The following is a 23,424-nucleotide window of genomic DNA, read 5'->3' on the forward strand; positions in this document are numbered from 1 at the left end:
AAAAAAAAAAAAAAAAACACATCATAGTAAAATTAATACCTTCTCAGCTTTGCATTGAAGTTAAAAAAAAACATTTGTCCCGACGACTTATTTCCTACGCCCAAACGGCTGCCGTAGTTAAAAAACATACTATTATTGTTTTTTAATTTTATTTTTTTTGTTCATTTTAAAATACCTTATAAGGGTTTGCCATAGTAATGAGTCGACCAATACATATAAAATTAACATGAATCTAACTTACATTAAATATAAATTTATACTTATTTTGATCTTTTTACCTCTTCAAAGTTAAGAAAAGTTTTTTTGATATTTTGAAAATTTGTATAAAAAGTAGAATTTTTGAAAATGTTCAGGAAATACGGCGTCTTTTAAATGTGTGTGTAAAATAAAACTTATTTTATGTACTAGAATTTCAAAAAAAAAATTTATATCGACGACTTATTTTCTATATGCAAATGGCAGTGGAAGTAGAAAAAAAATAAGAGTTAATTTTGCTTTTGGAATAATTCACCAATTGGTTGGGTTTGGTTGGGTTGGGTTGGGTTGGGTTGGGTTGGGTTTTTCTAATCCTAGGAAAAACCTACAATTTCTTAAAATTTAACACTATCTACAGATTTGAAACAAAGCGTTTCTTATAATAATGACTATAATCACTGCCAGATATCATCTATATTTGTTCCAACCTCACTTGTGCTACCTTTCTTTTTTAATTTAACATAGAATCTCAAATGATACTAATGAAATGTAAATTGTATTATTATTGTTAGATTTGTCGTAAATAATAAAAATCATGATAAATTTGAATTCGAAATTTAAGAAATGCGTTGTAAAGTTATTTAGTGACTTGTTAAAATTTAGTATCACATATCTTAAACAAGTTTATCTTTATTTTTTTAGCATTTTATGTATTCCTTTTTTTTAATCAGTAGTCAATTGGTAATAGTGATTTTCATTGTCCAATTGTTTCCAATGAAACGAAATCAGTTATATATTCATTGATTTTTACAAATAATGATTACAATATATAAATAACATACTTTTACAGTAATAAAGTTTGGAAATTATAAGGAATAATTATAAGGGGGATATCTATCGATATACTTTAGTTTTAGTTTTAGTTATTATCGAGGTGGACATAATGCCCATGCACTCAGACCTGTTGGTGCATTGTGCGCACCTCATACTGAATTGTCTCGATTCGGTTTACTCATCTAAGTGTTATCACCAAAGTGTTAATACATTAGCAACCATAAAATCACTTCTCAAGATGACCAAAGAGTCCTGTCTTCCTGGCGAAATAAGGTATCTCTCTGGGTTTTAGGTTTTTAATATCTTCTTTTTTAGGAAAAGGTTTATTCAAGTAGTTTGATCTTAGTGTGGACAAGGCTTCACATTCGCACATGATTTGAAATGAGTCTTTCTCTTCTACTCCACACTTTTTGCACAATGGTGATTCCGATACCCCCATTGCGTTAAGATGTTTAATCAGGTGACCATGTCCTGTCAGTAGACCAGTCAGGGTGCTTATTTGAAGTCTAGTCATGCTATTAAGATCACACAACAGTAGACCAGGAGTCTTGATAAACATTTTAGATTGTCTAGGTACTACCAAGTACTTCCAGATTTTCCTGTGTTGTTTTCTGCACCAATTCTTGGGTAGCGCTTTTAGCGATTGCTCAGTGAGTCCTACCACTGGCTCTGGTCCAACATAGGTGTTCTTTGCTCCTTTCCTGGCTAGAAAGTCAGCATTCTCATTTCCAGTGACACCGTTGTGTCTCGGTACCCACGCTAGTGTAACTTTGTTGAACCTCGATAGTGATTCTAAAGTTTCCCTGCATTCGAGGACCAGCTTTGAATTCACCTGATCGTTACAGAGTGCTTTCAAAGCCGCTTGACTATCACTTAAGATAGTTATCTTCCTATTTTTGTATACCAGCAGGTTCTGAGCCCCTACCAGTATATAGATATACTTAATAATATTTTAAATATATTTTGAGTGTATTTAAAATTTTGAAAATTTTATTCAAAATAGGATTTTAGTGTGAGTCTAAGAGACATTTTTTATCCCCATTATTTATATTTCTAGTTAATCTAAAATCGATAAAATTGATTTAATTTAAAACAATTTAGTGAGTTGTTTTTGGTATACAAGACAGATCTCCAAAATTTTATATTGATGAATTTATAGTCAATTAAACTTCATTTATAATATCAAATGAAAATTTATTTGTTTAAATGTAAAACCTTAATGTTTTGTATTTTAAATGTATTGACATGAAACAAGTATTTCGTTTTTAACATTATTTCGTAATCATAATGAGCGGAAAGTTATTACATTTTTAATTTAACCAAAAACTTTCTATTTTTTCAACGTTGAAACTATAGTTTTCAAGCAAATAATGACCACCCACCATTTTTTTTTAGTCAAGTACAGTGCTGTTACTTTTTTATAATCATCAGATTTGTTGGCTGAACAACTTAGGCTTTTTAAATATGGCTCCCACAACAATATTGTAAAGTTTTGTAGGCAAATCATCAAAAACAACATGTGATCCTGCTAACTGGTGGGTAACATGCGATGACGTGAGTTACATTTTTTGCCGCCAATAATTATTATACCACCCTATAACCCGAAAATTATATAAAGAATAGTAATAACATGATGCTTGAATCGAGGGTTCAAATAGAAGGAGTAAAGAGATATATTCACTATAGCTGGAAGCTTTCTGACTGAATCTATAACTTAAGTATTAAAATATAATTGAGAAGTTAAAAATTTAGTAAAATAAAAGTATAAAGAAAGTAGTGTCATCGTTACATTTTGTCAGTATTTATTTTTTACCTAACTTTAAATTTTTAGAAGTAAATCTCCAAGTAGCAAACAAAAGGTGTTAAGATGCCTTTTTCTAAAATACCTCTTGCAGCAGCAAAAAATTGTTTTGTAATATTTCTATATGTCTTTATTAGTGCCAATCAGTGAAATCCTTTAAAATATGTTCTTCTTCCTCGTTAAAAGTTTTATCATATTAAGGTGACAACAATATCTATGATTTTCCTTTAGTGTCTATAAGGCAGGAATCCTTGCTTTCAGGAAATGACTTCAAATTTATAGGTATACATGTACAGAAGTATAATTTGGGGAGGAAGATACTTATATCAACTCATACCACTCCCAATGTTAAAAGTTAAACTAAAAAAATGGTGCAGAGTATCACATCAAAAGTACAAACAAAAGTCTCTATAGAAACTTTTAATATATTAATGTATCAAGAGTGTCTCAAATCTAACTGATAACCCTTTTGATATAATTATCATTGTATTATTATTTTTTTTTATAATTATTACCTTCTTTAAATATTTTTATTGTATTTATCTCTAATAAGAAAAAATTAAACATTTTTTTTTAATTTTCTTTTTTAGCTACTTTCTCAAAAAATTTCATGAATCAATAATAATTAAAAAAAATGTATTTATTGAGTTACAAGCATTTTAATACATAGAGTGTGTTTGGTGGATTATGCGTTATAAATATACATTAGTCCAAGCTATACCAACCCGCGCTACATACACACTCTATGTCTGTTTGAAATTCAAAAAATACATTTTTTTTCTTAAAGTTTTTTTTTATTAGTGATAAATATGCTTTGAACATAGTTCAAGAAGGTAAAAATTAAAAAAAAAAAAATTTTACAAAATGATAATTATATTAATTGTTGTAATAGTTGTCAGTTAGTTTTGAGACACTCTGTGTACATAAATATGTTAAAAGTTTCTATAGAGACTTTTAGTACGTTAATGTACACATCTTAATAAAAATTAAAACAAAAAATTCTCGATTTTTTCCTCCCTTGCCTGGTTTACAAATCCTTTTTAGTAGAACATCCATCAAACTTAACTCATCGTTTTGATTATTATAGTAATTTTTCGATGTATACTTTACTTGAATAAATGTTAAGCATAATGTAAGTTATTTTTTATGTTTGTCTTATAATTTGTTTAGTTATACTTGGTATAATCAAGAGTTGTTTCGTTATTATTACTATGTACAGGCTATAAAGTAACAATCGGCATTTCAAATGTTTAATTACGTCCAAAAACGCAATGGGTGAAGATTACTGTTATCCAATATCTTAGTTATGTTTATGATACAATAGAGGAGTTTTTCTTTACCCTGTTACTATTACCACCAATACAAAAATACACACACACACACAGTTAGACGTCATGCAATCAAGACATAAAATGAAAATTAATCTCAACCCGTTTTAAAGAGGGAGTGCAGGGAACTATTTTATTTTTGTTTGTTTTTTTTTATTTTTATTTTCACAGTCAGCTTTTATAGGTATTAGAGGTCGTTAGCGGTTTTTTTTTTCAGTAGCAAATTACCCGGTTCGAAGTGCCATTATTACTCTAACGGACGCTTGTTTGTTCCTCGTAATTTGCCTGAAGACCATTTGGTAGTTACTTAGGAAGAAAAAGTTTTGTTTTCAGAAAGCTTCCAACATTCGATAATGATTTGAATGTTCTAAAAGAAAATGCTAGAACTTAAGAATCAAGCATCAATACATCGGTATTTCAACATAGCATAATAAATACATTAATAAGAAATATATATATTACTATCTAAGTCCTATTGAGCATTGACGAATTAATAGAAATTCATGGAATCTTAAAAAAGGGTTTTAAGATTTCAGATTATTGATGTGTTATAAAAAATGATCAAAATATTAAATAAATTCAAAACCATATTTTTTCATTTACTTTATTTAATGTTAATAAAATCTTTTAAGGTCTTACTTTAATTGAAAATATAAATATATAAACTAAAACAATATTTCTTTAATTTTAAATTTTTTTATAATATTATTTACATTTATAGATCATAGGTATGATTTGTGTTAATTAAATAAAATTTAGTTCTTTTGACTTAGAACATGATTCTTATCAAACAATAATTTAAGTAAATAACTCGGAGAAATATTTTATAATTTTTATATTTTATACTTATTTATAAATAAACAATAATATTGTAAGAATAAGACAATGATGATTTTTGGGTGTACAATGTATTATAAAAGGCAGATCAATCCTTTACAGTCTGGTCTGTTTTAATTGCTCTCTCGACATCATCACGTTCAAATTGTGATTATCGTTGTCGAAATTTATACGTGTTAAATTTATGAACTAAAAGTAAGATTTTTATTATTTTATTCATCAATTATTACTCAATACTATCATTGAAGTTATTCTACGAACAAAGAAAAATTATCACGTAAGATTTCAAAATATTAGTAGTTATTTTATGAATCACACCCCTAATGATAGTAACTCTCACTTTTATCAAATACCCATAATATTATTTTATATTAATCTTTTATAATTTAGTTAAGTAAACAAGTGCTTAACTCTTTCTTTTTTTTTATTTTATAAAGTTTTGAGTTACGATAGAGTTGGTAAATAATTTCTTTTTTCATCCTTTCAAGGATAAAAAACGTAAACTTTAATTTTCATAATGGGAACTCTTGTTTTTGGTTTGAATATAAGTAAAAAAATTGTTTGAATTTTTTTTTTATTATATCGTTAAACTAAAAATAGGGTTTGGTTAGGTTGGATTCCCATTAAAGAAAATTCAAATTTAGTTTTTTTTAACTCTGAAAGGATGAAAAAAAATTATTTAACTACATACTATGGTTGATTTTTTTATATCCAACAATTGTTTCCTTTACAAGTAATACATTTTTGCAAACCTATCGAAATTCTCTAGGAGATTAACTGCATCATAATGTTTTCAATAATTCAGTATAATTTAGTATCATTGTCGAACATTAACACATTGACAGATGATTTAAAAATAGACGGTAGATTATTGATGTAAAGATTAAATCACAAAGTATCCAAGTTCGAGACAAAAGGTACACTAAAGCTTACAAAAATAATTTTTTTCACAACTGAATGTGACAATTTAACTGACTGACTTCTACATAGGAATTTAATCAATTAAGAAAATTACCGTGAAGATTAAATGTTTGTAACATGATTATAAGCAAGTCATGGTTCACTCAGTAAAAGCTTCACTGAAATCTGTATGAATAGTATCAATTTGAAAGCCATTTTCAATAGAGGAAATGAAATCAGTATGATTGAGTAAATTTGTGGAATATGATTTAATAGGCCGATACTCATGTTGGTTAGAACAAATATAATTAGAGAGTAGTAATTCTTTTTATTAATAATTTACTCAAATAGTTTTGGGATAATAGATGATTTAGAAATTAGTCTATTGTTAATAAAATTACATTGGACATCATATTTATAAATAGATACACCATCAAAATCTACATTACTATAAACGTTAACTGAATGCAAAGCATCGAACATTTCATCCTCACTAACACACCATAAAGATAAATTTAAGTTAGAATAATTTGTGATTACCATGACATAATTCATATTCGCATTAATATATGAGATAGAAAGTGTGTATACACTGGAAAAATTGAGTAGTTTGACGAAATTACTAGCAGTAATGTTGTTATATGACATATTTTCAGGAATAGGAGATTAATTGATTTAAGATGTTTAGTATAACACTAAAATGGCTAAAAATTATTTAAAATTGTATTTTCAAATTTAAGAATATTAGTACTAGAATATTGTATAAAAGTTATAGTATAACGATGTCTTTTTTTATTCTTTACATAAATTTGAAAACTATGTAATCAAACTGTTAAGTAGTGATTAAATTTTTTTTTTAATTTTTTACTACTTTTTATAATTCTGGATTACGGTAGAAATCGAGGTAGTAATCAGCTACTCTGAATTTTGGGACAGACAAATCGATAAAATGATATATAATTGTATAGAATTTGTTAATGGGTTCAATCTACACATAAATCATAACATAATTAATCAAATTCAAAGGTCGATAAACATTTAGATAAGCTTGAAAAAATGCTTTTAAGAAAATTATAAAAAGTTAATTCATTAAGTCCTTCATCAGTGAATGAGTGATCAAGATTACAAGTCTGGTGGACAATTGTGATTATTAGTTAATAATCAGAAACAAAGTGCATCTTATAAAGAAAGTTGTATTTTGGTTATCACTAAATATAAGATTACGAGTTCTATTATTTTTATTGTTTATGTAGTTTAACTGCTTTAGTTATTTGAAATAATTGTCTTAACCCAATCCAATTTTACCAACAAATCACTATAACTTAATTAGATTTAAAAATAATTGTTATAAATACTTGTTCTATTCCAAAAATAATAGGTACCTCACCGATTCATTCAAATTTATACAAATCGAAATACACTAATTAAACCGCGTTCATTCTTGATTTCTAAATAATTTAATCTGTCCATTCAAAAATATGAAAATTATTTAAATCTAACTCAGAGTCATTTACTTTACTATTAAGCATAAATTGGCAATTTTTTTTTTATTTCATTCAAAATATGGGCAATTGTTAAACAATATGAATAAAGGAGCAATGTTCATGAAATTATGATTGAAGTTTATGAACTTAAAAAAAATAGCAAACTTAGTTACATTGTAAATATCACTACGTTGGTAGGACGATTTTTTGGGAAGGAGGAAGTTGGAACTTAGCTCCTCATAACAGTTAGTTTTTGTTGAAGGTATCGTTAAATTTTAAATACTGTTGAACATATATTTACTCGTAGATTAATAAAATATCTAAATAATTGTTATATAGATAACAAAATCTATCTAGATGACAATTATGTAACCATTTATAAAGTCATCCATCTATGATAAAAAAAAATATGATTATCCTAATATTCTAGTTTACATATAACTAGAAAACTTATCAAATAAAATTTGATATTTATTTGAATAACTTTATTATTTGAGGGTTAGTTTAATTTATGATAAAAATTATATTTTCAAGATTTTTACTTAAACTCTTATAAATAGTAAACAAAGGTAAAATTTGTTTAAAATGATAAAATATATCTGTTAAATTGCAATTTTCTTTAGAATGAAATAAATTACAATTATATTGACTCGTTTTTATCAACACTATAAATAGGTTCAAAATTTGTAAACGGTATCATGAGTAAGGAATAGTATCAACATAGACAATAAGTTTATATTATAGTGTTATATTAATACAATTGTATCATAATTTTACAAATGCGTTTTTTATTTAAAAAATTAATTTACAATAAAAACGCCGTGACGATATTAGAGAAGACTATCTTTTAAAAGAAGTTTCAAAGTATAATATCTAAATACAAATATTCAAGTTCTAATCCTGAACTTATTTAACAAACATAATATCTACTAATAAACATTAGTAGCGGTAGTAATTTAATCAGTCAAAACAAGGCGTAACTTATCAATGATTAATTTCAATAGATCAAATCTATAAGAACGTGATTTTATACAGCACAACAGTCTAAGTAATTGTTGTAATTTATTGCTAAAATATTTTGAAAATGTTAGTCGAGTTACAATTTATATAGTATGAATATGTGTTAATTTAAGTTTTATAGAATAGGGAATACTTATCATAATTGCGAAATGGTCTCAAGAGCGTTGTATTGTTCACTAACAAACTAGAAAATTTAAATTAAAAAATACAACTTATACCCTTGACAATTAACAACCATAAAAATCTAACTATAAATAAGTTTTAAATGGAATTATAATAAAATGATTACATTTAGTAGATTAATATAAACTATGTTTTGGTTTAATTTTTTTTGTCCATAAAGAATTCTCAAAAATACTTAAAACACAAGTTTTCTTATCGTCCCAGAATGGGGTCCTAGAAAAATTCAAAGATTTTAATTTCAGAATAAAATTGTGTTTTTCTTTCTATAACAGCCATCTCGAGATTGGTGGCAGCCCATGAGCTTATATTATTAGTTTATAAAGTAAACCAATTCGGGAAAACAAACTTACGTAGTATGCGTAGCCTTGGGCAGAAATGTCTCTAAATAAGTAAAGGGAAGCGAACCCTTGGCTTGATTTCAGTGGCGCTGAATGATGTACAATGAAAACACTGTTGGTAGACCCCTATTGATATGCATGAGATCATATAAGTTGTTATTCTATGTAATTTCCTTTCATAAACATATAACCGCACCACGATAATAGTTTTTAAGCTTGGGTTATCATCATGTAAGGGACCATTACTGTATTCTTTGAATTAATTTTTGTTGTCCTTCGTCTTCGAATGATATACGAAGGACGAATCATTGTTATTTTTCTTACTCCCATTTTTTTACCTGTAATAACATAATACCCTTGAAGACTAATAAAAAAATAAATAATATTTTTAATAGACTGTATGGAAATTATTGTAATCGTAATACATACATAGTTATTATAATTACTGTTTATTTTAATAAATACGGTATACTATAAATAATTATGGTAGATTTACCCTGAATAGTTTTGGTATAAAAAAAGTTTAAAGACAAATAAAATTCAACGTTTGTAATTTTATTTAAAATTAAAGGAAACCATGTTGTCTTGTTTTTTGTGTGACGTCCAGGGCATGTTCTCGTGGCAACTGTCGCGAGACTATGTTTTTGAGTAGTTAGCTATACAAATTAATAAAATCGGCAATTTTATCGAAATAATTAAGATGATTAGTTATAATAACCAATGATATTGCTAAAATTGACTATAAATATTTAAACATTTATATTGTGTTGTAACGTCTGAAAAATATCGACAATTGTTGACAAACTCTTAACTGGTAGGTTTTTCTGCATTAAATATTGTATTTGAAATAAACAATGTTGACATAAGTGTGAACTACACATCTATGAATTATTTCCATAGATCAAAGTTAAAATTGTCATGAAATTAAGCAAATAACAGATGTATCATCGAAACAATTTTGATGGGTTGAAATTCTCAAAAATTAAACGAAAGATATAAATCTATCGAGAGAAATAAATCTAACATTATATCGAAAATTGAGCAATAAAATTGTCAGCGAAGGGACAGTAGGAGGGGAGGTGCATTATTTACAGGACCGCAGTGGGCGGACGGTCAGTACGTTTGCCGGCAAAAATTCTAGTGATGCGCCGATGCTCCCACCCTCATAATGTAAACGCGCGAGTCTCTAACTGAGGGGCACGTACCGACCGCCAGTTCGCGTCTGTTTTGCTGAAGGTGCGGACTTGCTGCACTACTATGTACGCCGGCACGAGGCATGTGCTCAGCGTGTTCATCGTCAGTTTTTTATCCGGAAATGTTCATGTGTCTCGCGAGGACCTCATTGCCGGTGAGTAATTTACATTATAAGTTGTACAAATTTTATTACCGACGAAAACAATTTATGTCGCCATAAATATTTGATTGGAGGAGGAAAGTCAACACTTTGAATTTTTTCATTGCAATCAAAAAAGAGAAAAGTATCAAATATAATCGTTTCGAGTAATTTTCGAGAGGTTATTTTCCATTACCTTGAAATCGAACTGTTATAACAATACCAAATATAAGTAATATGAAAATTATCGCAAAAAAAGTGCGCATATTTTATCGTACGACGAAATTTATCGGTAATTCAGATTGTAAAATTTGCTCGAAAAGACTAATGAAAATAGCAGCAGTTTTGGGTGAACGGTATTATATTTTAACGTTGTGTTGTACATTTTCAATGTGAACTCTGAAACTTAACACAAAGTAAGACCTGTGTAAATAACATTCACGAATTCCTGTTTTAATTATGAGTTAACCAAAGAAAATCATTTGGTAGGAAAACGCATAAAAATAAAATGAATGAATGAATATTATTTCAATGTTTACTGTTAAAATATATTAGCCACGGTGTATAATAGTGTTTTGTACTTTATTTTATCAATTTGTTTTAATTACATAAGTAAAGTCGGTATTTTTATTTTATAAAATATTATATCTGACTAGTAATATTCAATTTTATGTAATAAATAAAATACTTTTAGCAATGAACATGAAAACAAATGTTAAATGTTTTACTTGTATTAAAATATGAAACAAAAATCTCTATATTGATCAAAATTGTCATTTTCAGTGAATATAAAATTCAGATTTTGTGTACATTTATGATATGAAATTATTACAATTCTTGTATATTTAATTGTTAATAGTGTTAATAAATTTCACTTATTTTATATGATATTATATTGTTCAGTTTCTCTTAATTGTGCTTGAGACGAGAAAACAAACATAGTCCAGTGCAACGGAATAAAAAATTGGCGCCGAGCACTATGTGTGTTCAGAGTCGTATCTAAGTTCTGGCTGCCTTTGATAATATATTTATTAAGTTTTTATGTTCCTACAAATATCAGCTATGTAGATTTCAATTTAAAAAAGTACTTTTTTTTTGTTTAAATAAGGTCATTTTATTCTAAAATACGCTCCTTAAGACATTTTGTCTAGTGTCATTACCTTCTTTGCCCTCCCTAAAAACACACCAATGCATGTTACGACTGAGCTTTATTACATAGTTAATGTAGGCCGCTTAATTTAAGAAATAATTTTCTTTTGAAAGTGTAAAATTATGATTATCAGTTTTAATCATATTAATAGAAAATACAATTGAAATCGGTAGAGAAATTCTAAACGTATCTAATCATACTCTCTACTAAAGTGCGCATTTGAATATTCAAAATAATATTTAGTTAATTAATTCGTTATTGGTAAAGTATTTTATATCACAAATTAAAAATTACTAAAGGTATTTTAGAAAAAGTTTAGCTCTGTAAAATAATGTCATTTATGTTAAAGTGCCAATTGGAGCTATTTTCTTTAGTCCTCTCTAAATGCGCTTTTGTTTAGGTAATATATTGTAATAAATAATACTAGGAGAAATAATATAAAAGCAAACTGAGAATGTAAAAAGTTTGTAAAAAAAATAACAGAAAATAAATTTAATTAATCATTTAATACTTATTTTATTTTTTTTATTGTATTAAATTTCATTGTATTTTTTTAAATTATAGCGAAACAGTATTTAAATTATTATATATTTAAGTTATAACTTTTATTTTTGAAAATCGAACAAATATTTTAATATTTATTAAGGTTATAAGACTTCTTATGAAAGTAATAAAAATATTCCACGTGTAATTCGTCTAATCCCTTTAACAAAATATTAGTTTTCTCCCCTTTATTACAATCTATTATTGCTTTTAAAACTACCCCATGTGTCAATTTTGAATTATTTTCAAGCTATTACATAAAAATATAAATCATAATGTGGCTAGGTTTTTATAAACACTGTAAAAAATGATCCAACAATTACCATATGTCGTTTGATATGTTTAATATATACGTTAATTTTACACACGAATGGTGTAATTTTAACATAAAATATCAATAATTTGTACACAATTATAACATTTTTATAATTATCTATCAACATTTTTCTTTACATTGTATGCGTTAAAAACTTTCAGTACATATAACTAAAAATTTAACCATTTTTTCTCAAGATTGAGTTAAATCATCATTTTTATTTATTAAAGATTGAATGAGTCCTTCAAATGGTTTATAATATTATTCAATATTTTAGTTTGTTTTTTAATTAACTAATGGTATGGAATTTATATTACTTTACCATTCAGTAATGTTGTTTATTTTATTATTTTTTTTTATTTGGCCAACATTTTATTGTTATTGATCAACGGAAAGTATTAAGTAATTCATCTTTTACGTCTAAAGCTCAATAGACTATTATTGTTTTCCAAAAAACCTTTATAATGTGACATATCACTATGTATAATTGAATTAACACGTCAAAAGAGAGGTATTTTTTTTCACGAAAAGTCTAATACAATGAAAATACGATCTAAAACATTTGTATATAACATTTATAAAGTGAAACTAGTTTATTATTTACGAAATATCATAAAAACAATATGATTAACTACCAAATGGGTTAAATAATTCGTGTTAAATGTGTTTCTGTTATTATTTTTTATATATAAATTTTTTTATTAGCTTTGAATTCTCTTTTAATGTTTTTAATATTTGCAAAGTTTTCGATACCCGGTTGGAATTAAATCTGATTTTTAACTTTACGAGGTGTGAAGTATTGTTTTTATGTTTACCAAACATTAACGACATTAATTTCAATCGTCATATTTGGGTAAAATATACTTTTTGCAGATAAAACAAAATAAAAACCCAGCTCAATGAGGACGTGACATAGTTGGGTCAATTATAATGATATCTAACAGTGATTAAAATCATTATTATAAAAAAACACTAAAGATAGTGTTTAGTTTTAAAAAATTGTTGAAAAATTCCAAAACCTATATAATCTCCTATTTCCTTATTTATATCCTGATTACATGTTTTATGATTTATAAGTGTAATATATGAATAAATATATATAAATATTTAAAGAGAAATGGTTTTATTTAAAAAAAAAGTATGTCAAATGAAAGAGGTATATAAATAATGTTTATCATAAAAAAAATTGTATTGATCCATAAATTTTTCAAAAAGTTATAGCATTATAAAATTAAAAATATAAACAAGAATTTTTTTATGTTTTATTAGTGTAATATATGAATAAATATTTAGTATAGCAATTAAATATAGTATGAAATTGATATTTAATAATTTAGTATTGTCATTTATTTACAAAAATCGTATTTTTTTTATTAATTTTGATATCCGTTTTCACCATGAAAACAAAATAAAGTCTGAAAAATTTTTTTTTCATATTAAAGTATATTACATTAGCTTTAATTTAAGATATATATATAAATGTGTCAGTGTTTCCAGAACACTTTCAAAAGTTAAGTTGAAAAAATAAATTTTTGGTGAAAAAGATGTCATTTTGAATTCCTCTCTGTAGGCAGGTAATTGGTTAAATTTATTAAAAAATATACAAATAATAACTATAAAAAAAAAATTTATTTGGATTTGGTCATTTTTAAAAATTTATGGCAGTTTTAAGTAAAAAAATTTGAAAAAATGAAAATTAGCAATTTTTAAAATTGTAATTTTTTTGGAGATTTTCCACATTTACGGGGAACGGCGGAATTTTATCAATTTTTGAGGGTAATGTCCTCGACTAGATAAGATTTGTGATATTTTGACCGTATCGTTAACAGAAAACGGTTCGGTGAGAACTGAGAAAAAGTGGTAACAGACATACACAAAAAAAAAAAACGCATCATTGTAAAATTAATAACTTTTCAGCTTCGCATCGAAGCTAAAATATACTGGGATATTGTTTAAAAGTATTTAAAACTTGGTTTGTTATATTAAAGAGCAACGCATTATTTATTTTATTAATATTTTTGCTCACATGATCACAATTTAATCAAGTAACATGTTACGTTATAAGATTAAGAGTCTGTAATTAGAATTAATAGAAAGATTTACATAGTGATTTTTTTCGTTGTTTAAAAGAAAAAAAAATTGTAATTCTACTAGACTTTTTCAACTATAATAGAGTACCAACACTAAAATCCTTTTCTATAAATTTTGTTATTGTTCTTCGCATAATAGTGACGGTATGGTGAATTTCAACAAAATATTTTCATTAATTAGAATTTTTAGGTCTTGTTACATGATATTTATATTTTTTGTAGGAATTGTATTGAGCAAATCTCATGGCATATTTATCGGCTTGACTCTGAAAATAAGTAATTTGTAGATTACTCCGATAGTTTCCTAGTTATGTTTTGAAAAATAATTCTAAGAAAATCGAACTTCCGTTTTGAAAAGGAACGAAATATTCGAATCAAAGTCGAAAAAACAATTAAAAACAAATTGGTAATTACTCGGTCGGTATTGATTTTATTACATTATCTCTCGCAAAGGAAAAGTCGTGTGGTGGTTATATATCATTGTACGAAATGAACGACAACTGGGAGGAAACGCGTTTGTGGAAACAAATGGAAAAAGAAATACGAACCTTATTATTTACGCTCGGAGGGAGATTGTTTCGCTAAAAGCTATCAACATAGTGGCAAGTTTTAACTTCATCAACTGTGTAGCATTGTGATACATTTATCGCGCTAGGTGAACAGGGACGGGGATATTGATTAAGTATTTTTCTATGAGGCATCCGTCGTTGTTGTAAAATTGAGACGTCTCGCGGACAGCCTGGCTGCTATTTCGTCAAGCTGGCAGGTTCGCAGCAAAGTTGATAGAAGTCGCCGCGGCAGAGGACAAAAGAGGAGGATCGGGTGCAATGTGTTAATAAACACCGACGACAAGTCTAGTTTACACGTTCGAGACGGGTGTGCAACCTTAACGTATTTATTACTTCAAACGCCACGAATATCGGCCGGTGAAATCTCTACCGACACTCACCACCTCCTATCACCACCGTTGCCGCCAACACAGAGACACGGCAACGTCAGCGTTGTCTTGTTAACTGTCTAAACACGCCATCGGCGTTAACCATAACCGGCACCGACAAAAACATAACAGACCTTGTCGCCTGGTAGTACCAGACGCACCACATACCTCCTGTGATATCGGAATTATAGCCAATACCGACGCTGCTGTGCGGGCGTTAAGTGTTCTATGGTAAAAAAAGTAGATTTCATTGCAAAACGTTTAATTTATAATTACTTCATAATTTGTTCGTCAAGAGATAAGCCGCACTATTTCATTTTTACTGTAGACAAAAGGAATAATGAACTAGCTACAGATAAATTCAACTTAAATTAATCGTATTAAACAATTTATAGTAGAAGAAAATATTTTAACTCTAAAAAGTTGAAAAGGAATTATCGATTTTACGAGATGTTTTATCTTTAGTTTTGCTTTCAGTTTCTGTAAGGAAAATATTGTTTATGGTTGCTCAAATAATATAAATATAGTGTTGACTTGAGTGTTTAGATAAATTTATTTCAGTTACATTTACATTTCTAATATATGTTTTGAATAAAATCTATCGTAAGATATGTAGATACCTTGTGAAAAATAGCACAATCAATGAAATAGTGTTTTGTTTGACAAACATGGTAATTTTTCCAGTAATTCAAGAATATACAAATTTAAAAAACTTAAAAAAACAAATTAGTTTTTCAATTTTACCGAGAAGAATTCAAGCTTGTAATTTTTTTTAGTTTTCAATAAAGGATCAACTAATATTCTTTTTAGTAATGGTATTTTTCATTCTAAAAAGTTTCATTATTCTCGTGATTTTTACATAACTGACATTTTGTAACTCATTTAATTAAAAAGAAAAAAGAAAAATTATAAGATAAATTAAATTTTTATTTTATTAAGTGTTTTTAAATGAAGTCAATTCAATAATTTCTACTTGAAAATTATAATTAATTAGAGCAAGTCCGGGCAAAATAAAAAACGATATGATCTCAAAATCTAAATGTATTAAATTAATTTTATAAACTTAGTTTGAAAGTACAAAGTGTGATAACTACGACGGGCTACCACTTTAGCAGTTACTTGTGAAAATAAGATACGATCTTCATTTTTCGAAAATTTACTAATTTTGGGAAATATTTTCGCGGTGAGAAATATACTGATTTTTTGAAAAATAATTGATAGAACTATATTATTTACAAAAAATTAATTATACACTTGTTAGTTTGATACATTCAATACTGAGTTAATGAATGTAGTATAATAATAATTCCACTATTTTCTGGAGATGCCAAATATTTTTCCAGAATAATCTTTAACCCTCGAAAATTAGATTTAACGGAGTTTCCATCTATAAACATGAATTAAATTATACAGAATTTCTTTTAAGCATTAACGTATATTAGGGGAGGGGTTATAAGTTCTAACTATTTTTAAAAACTTAAGAAAGGGAATTGTGGACACTTCCTTTTGCTATCTAATAGGAATACTTAAGTTGAAACTAAAGACCGATAATTAATTAAAATCACTAACGAATTTTTGTTAATAACAGTCATGCAAATTTAGTATAATATGTGTACACTGGATAACTTTCTTTGTCTAATTTTGCATTAAAAAAACTGATTTTATTCCGCTTTTTCGAGAATTCTTCAATGAATTACCATAGAAAACTATAAAAAATTTATTTCCCAAAACTTTTATTAGGTTTATTTCTAGTTTTCTTTTAAAAATGGAAGTAAATTAAAGAAGTTTAAGCCCGACAAATGTAGAAAATAAATGTTTTAGCTGTTGTAAATCAGAAATTCCGTATAAAACTTAAAAAAAAAAAAATGAAATCTTTCCTACAGTGTAGAAAATCTCTAGTATCATATATTTAAGTCGAGTGAATGATAAATTTGTGTATTGTATATAATAATTTTCAGTCTGTGTTTGGGATTTAGAACGGTTACGGTATTGACTAAGCTTTTCTATTTTATAGACTAGTACACAATGTTTGAGCTGGCGCTTGAAAAGTTTGACTGAGACAAAGACCGATCTACTTACAAACAAAACTAACATTACTTATCACCCTTAAAATTCGGGGCATTAAGTGTCTTGTATTTCAAAATATATTTCATTAAGTGACTCATTTAAGATTTTTATGGCACGTGGTTATACTTAAGAAACGTTACTATTTTATTAAATATTTGATAGATAAAAATTTTGTACCAGGAATTCGTGAGGTATTCACAACGAGTCGACAAAATTAATTATTTTAGACAGTTGTTAGTATATTGTAACAAAATTTAGTACCAGAAGTTTATAAGGAAAAATGTATGAGATCATATGCCCAGGTGAATTGAAAGTGTGTCTTATGTTTAGCTATAGTTTTCCAAGTTGCCACTAACATTATTCAATAATACAGTACAATTAATGATGTTTATTAATATCAATTTTTCTCGTTAATTTCTAATACTGAAATGTTTACTTTAATTTTGAACTCTGAATGAATTCGTGCAACTATTCATTACAAATTATAATTATACTATAATTTAATAAGAGTTTATGATTCCCTAATTAGCTTAAAAAATATAAAAATAATATTACTACAAACAAGGAGGGTGTCCAGGAATTTTTCAAGTAGTATCTAATATTTTTTTTCGTTTCAAAGTAAACTTTTTTAAATTATCTTAATCGTCAATTGAACACATATGTAATCCGATTTTTTAGCTTGTAGTAATTGCTGGTTAAAGAGATTTTAAATCTAAATAATAAAAAATAATATACTTATGACAATTGATGTTGAAGTGTTTACTATTTTCAATGGCGGAAATCTTAAATTCCTACTGGTAACGTCCCTGCTATATACAAATACATTTTTCGTTTAATTTTAAGTTGTTGGAATTTAGTTTTACAAATAATTTTAAAATATTATTCCGACATCTATAATGTATACAATTAAAAGTTTAAATTCGACTAATTGATATTTCTGTATACGATTCTACAAAGGTGTAAACATTTAAATGAAATATCACAGATAAAAAATCCAAAATGTACAGTAGTTATACTAGTGAATGAATATTGATTGTTATGTTAAAAATATATGAAATATTTTAGATTTAATTTTCTCGAATAGATTTGAATTTCAACGGCTTAAAAGAATCAAACTAAAAATTGTACTATAAATAACATAAAATTAATGTTTCATGAAAAACAGATTATTTATCAAGATGATAACTGAGTTTTGACACATCATACACATCGTTGCCACCCAGGTGAGTTACTCGATTACATGCACAAGTTCCTTTATACAATACAACATTAACGGACATATGCGAAAACAATACTGCAAGTTGTATTCACAAATAGTAAACAACAATTTAACAATAATAATAGCGTACATTACATGGCTTAAATGTGAACATCCATTATTGTTTGATGAGAATATTTATATGGTCATAATAGTGATGTCCGGTTAAGTTCATGTTTTCGCGATTTACTGCGACCTCTTCAGCCTCTCTGGCTACTCTACTGAATTCTATGGTATCTGAAATATGTTAATATAGTTGCCAATGTATTCACAGGAATGAGTTCGTAGAAACAATATTTGATGTTTTTCGTTTTAGCCTGTAGTTGATATGTTAAAAAACACAATTTAATTCATAAAAAATATGCAATACATCTTGTAATACCCTCATTAATATCGAACACTACAACACAGAGGATTTACATAACAGTATATTAACGACAGAAAGAATGGTGAGCTGATTGTAATTTGAAAATTGAATAATCGGATTGGGTTTATTTATAAGAAAAGTCGGTATTTTCAAGAATGAATAGTTGTGCCCTGGACATGATTTTAATTGATATTAATATACACGTGTGTATATTTAATATTGACAATCTTTTATGAACGTTTTCGAATATTGTGAAAGTTAATTTTCCAAAATATTGGTTCATTGAAAATAGAATAATTTACCAATTATTTAAATATACATGAATATTCACTCAGTAAAACTAGGCTCAAATGAACTTAAATTAACGATTCCTGAAATTATAATATTCCCATCACATGTCGACACCCATTTGTATTACTATAATTTATAGTACTTTAATGTCAAATGGACCCTTCAAAATAATAATAAAAAAATAATATCATTCAAATATTATTATTACAGCAATATGCAATTATTTACGTAGTATTTAAGTAGTCAGTGTCTTTACTGCGGAAAAAAACTAAAACTCCGAAGAAAGAGGGAGCAAATAATGCAAGGTGACAGGGATAAAAACTTATTATAAGGCTATAAATCTCAAGACAAATTTTTTAAGTAAGCAAACAACACAGAAAGAACTATTTTCTCTGTACCATTTTAAATATTTCATTTATTGATATAATTATAAACATTTTGAATAAACCTTAAAGGGAAGTCTAGTTAACCATTGATATGGTTCTCTACCAATTTAAGTCATGATTTAATTTTGAATTATAATAAATAATTTTCACTCTCATTTTTAAAATTAAGTTCTATCTAGGCCTCATTGAATATACTTTCCTTACATGGCTAAGAAACAATCTGAAACCGTTAATTTATCATATGGAATACACATAATGCTTTTAAAAGAATTATTCTTAATTTATTGTATTTTTTATTTAATAAAATAGCAATAATAAGTTGGCTCTCGTACAGACGAGAGATAAACTTTTATTTACAACAATAAACATATTTTAACCCTTTCAGACACAACTTTTCATATTATGTTAAAATAGCTTAATATAAATTTTTATAGATGGTGACCTAGAATAGACTAAAAGATAATTTTCAGAAAGATTTAATTTTCAACTTAAAATGTTGAAGAAAAAAAAATCAAGTATTATTACATTATTTAATATCTTTTCGTGTGAGAATTACTGTTCTAACTTTAAAACTATGGTTGCATAATTAAAAAAAGGAAAAAATGACGAGTGCGCAATAGTGTACCGAGAATCTTAAGGTTAAACATATACTTTTTTTTAAAAAACTATTAAGATCTATAAAACCTCGTTCCATTATGTCTCTTGGGTAGTCACTGAATTTAGTTATAAAAACATCTGAAGAGCAGTGAAAAAAATTGTTTTTATCTGATTGATTAAATAATTTAAATTTAACTTGGTTGGCAATTAGTTTACCGTGTTATCTGTTTTCAATGCATCAACGCTTCAGGCAGATTCTTTGGTTATTACTTATCTCAACACGTCAACAATCTAAGTATGTGACATGGTAACTTAGTCATGTAACATCATACTCATCCTTTGTAACTCCAAATTGTCTTTCGGATGCGCTTTATAAAACGAGTTTAACCTTAATCTCAGTTAAAGGCTAACAACAAGAGTTTTATCAAAATATTTTTACAAAACGGTCATTAGGTAATTCAACAAACAGTGATTTTTACTTCCCCTTTGAGCAGTGCTTCAAAAAGGTGTATAATGGGCTTTGGGATAGTGCTCGCGAAATGGATGATTACATTTACACTTGTTTTCTAACGGACACTACCTTGCGAGAATCTGTTCTCAAGGGGCTATCACACTAAACCATACGTGTGTGGACTCAGAACTAATCTGGAGTCGGACGGCGCGAAACGGTAAGAAGAGTAAGAATAGCTAATATAAGGTAAAATAAAGTAGATAACGCGTTTTTCGGCGAAAAAGTTATTGTACCGTGTACAAAACTTATATTACATGTTTTTACGTTTTCCCTTGAAGGTACAAACAAACATATAAATCTGAAATCACTGACACAGCGGCAAAGCTAATACAGATTAATCACTACGATTTTCTTATATTAGTTGTATTATATAACGGCAATATAAAAAGTTTACCGAAGATTCATTAACGAATTAAACCAATTAAGAAAAAAATTTATATCATATTATTCGTTCTAATATTTTTTAATATTTTAGAAAAATTAAGTAGTGCAGTAATAATATTCTAATCGAGGAAATGTAAATTACTAGATTATACTTAAAGAATACTTATACTTGGTTGCTTTACACTTGGGAGTTAAAATTTATTTATACAAATTAAACTAACCAATTTATTTTATTAAAATGCGATTATATTGAATCTAGCAACATTTTATACAATAACTACTACTGTACAGTAAGCATTCAACCAGACATATAATTAAAAACGTAGTAAAATACCTCTTTCAATAACTAAATATTTTAAGATTATATTGCTATACCATTAAAACTTTTTAAAATAATAATATTTTTTTAATATATATATTGCAATGGTACACTTATATAATATAAGCTACACTAAAATGTTGCAAACACAGACATGCATCCATAGTATATACACATTAACGGCTGACATCATCAAGTTCGTTTATTCGACATTAATTCGGTATAATCATAAGTAATAAAAAAAGGCGTGATAAATTATGATTGGATAAACAACACATCTCCCACTATAATTAACGGAACTATATTAATTTCATAATTTCAATGGTCCTATGAATGAACCACGTTAGAAAACTATAAAAAAATATACGCAGAAGTCAGACATATTCTTGTCCGAACCAAATGAACATCACTGAGAAAATGAAATTGGGTAAGAAATTAAATGTTTATTACTAATACTCGGCACAATCGCATGCCACACAACTCTCGACAATGTTTATAAGTTTTATTTTTTTAATAATGTCAAACTTAGAAAACAATAATTAATTTTATTTTTGTTAACAAATTGTAAACAAACCATTTTATTATATATTTAAAATTAACAAATACCATTTCAGAATGATTGTTTTTAAGATTTTATAGTTAATGTATAATTAATTATTTAGGAAATATAACTCGAAGCTCTATCCTTTGATAACCCATTATGTAAGTTCGATTATTAACGATTAAACCCATTGTGGGTAAAATTAAAAGGTGCAATTGTTTTAATGATTCTGAATACTAATTTTCCACCGATGGAAAGTCAGACTATTGGGAATATAAGATCAAACATCTATTTTAAATTCTTCTCGAGACTAATTTAGCTAAAATTCGATGGAACTATTCATTTTCAAAGACTTGATTACTTCTTTTAAATTATTAAGTCTTTGATCAGATTTTAATTTTCAACAAAAACTTAACTTGTATACCACGATAAATTCCTAATGAAAATATCTCATCTATACGAAGTAAATAAAAAAGAGACTATAAGCAATATTTAATATTGTTCCTGAAAAGTTATTTTTCATTATGTTATTTTCTTTAAATATTCCTTGAACTCTAATTTTTTAATATAATTTGAAGTTGGAAAGATATTGGTTTAACTATAACATGCATATATTTTAATGAGTCTATCGCCACTTTTTCTTAGCTCTCACTAGACCAGTTTTGCTCAACGATACATCAAAATATTGTAAATTGTAACAAATTGAAATTATAATCCTGGAAATATGAAAAATTTCTTATAATGTGGACAGAATAAAAAAATTACAATTTTTAAAATCGAAATATTTTTTTTTATTATTTAAAATGACTATAAATTTTTTGAAAACAAATGAATCAAAATAGATTTTTTTTGGGAAGTCCTTAGACATTTCTCTTTTATAAGGATGTTTTTTTTTTAATCAGACTCTTACTTGTCCGCAAGCAGAGACTGATACCATTCAATTGTTTGCGGATTAGGTGTTGGTTTTCAGTCTCGGTTTAAATAATGATCGGTTGAGGTTTTAAAACCGGTTTTGGTTAAAAAAACCGTAAAAAGTCGTAGAATTAATAAATTTATCAGGGACTAAAGTGGTTCGATTAATTGAACTAATTAGTTTACACTTTTGGTTTTATGTTTTGAGTTTCAGTTTTAATTAACTATCTGTTTCGGTTAGGGTTTTAAAAACATGACCAGTTTCAGTTTGGTTTTAGAAAACAGTTTCCAGTCGTTTACGTTTTTAATTTAGATTTTAGTTAAAAAAATGAAAAATTTAGGTTTAACCAGTTTTAATAAAACTAGTTTCAGACCCTATCCACAAGACAAGGTTAAAAATAACAATTTTTATATAAAAAGTAATTTTTTAGCTTCGATGCGAAGCGGAGAAGGTATTAATTTTACTATGATGTGTTTTTTTTTTTTTTTTTTTTTTTTTTTT

At 26.8% G+C, this 23,424-nt stretch overlaps 1 protein-coding gene across 1 annotated transcript in view; it reads left to right on the forward strand.

Moving 5' to 3' along the window:
* The first annotated feature begins 10,114 nt into the window (after positions 1-10,114).
* LOC126895043 (neurotrimin-like) overlaps positions 10,115-23,424 on the forward strand; it is a 78,460-nt gene continuing 65,150 nt past the window's right edge. Inside the window, exon 1 of the mRNA XM_050666503.1 lies at positions 10,115-10,268. Coding sequence (XP_050522460.1) covers positions 10,178-10,268 — 91 coding nt within the window. The 5' untranslated portion in view covers positions 10,115-10,177. The remainder of the gene's footprint in view (positions 10,269-23,424) is intronic.

The sequence above is a fragment of the Daktulosphaira vitifoliae genome, unplaced genomic scaffold (genome assembly GCF_025091365.1).
Source record: "Daktulosphaira vitifoliae isolate Bord-2020 unplaced genomic scaffold, ASM2509136v1 Scaffold_1, whole genome shotgun sequence".
NCBI classification, from domain to species: domain Eukaryota; kingdom Metazoa; phylum Arthropoda; class Insecta; order Hemiptera; family Phylloxeridae; genus Daktulosphaira; species Daktulosphaira vitifoliae.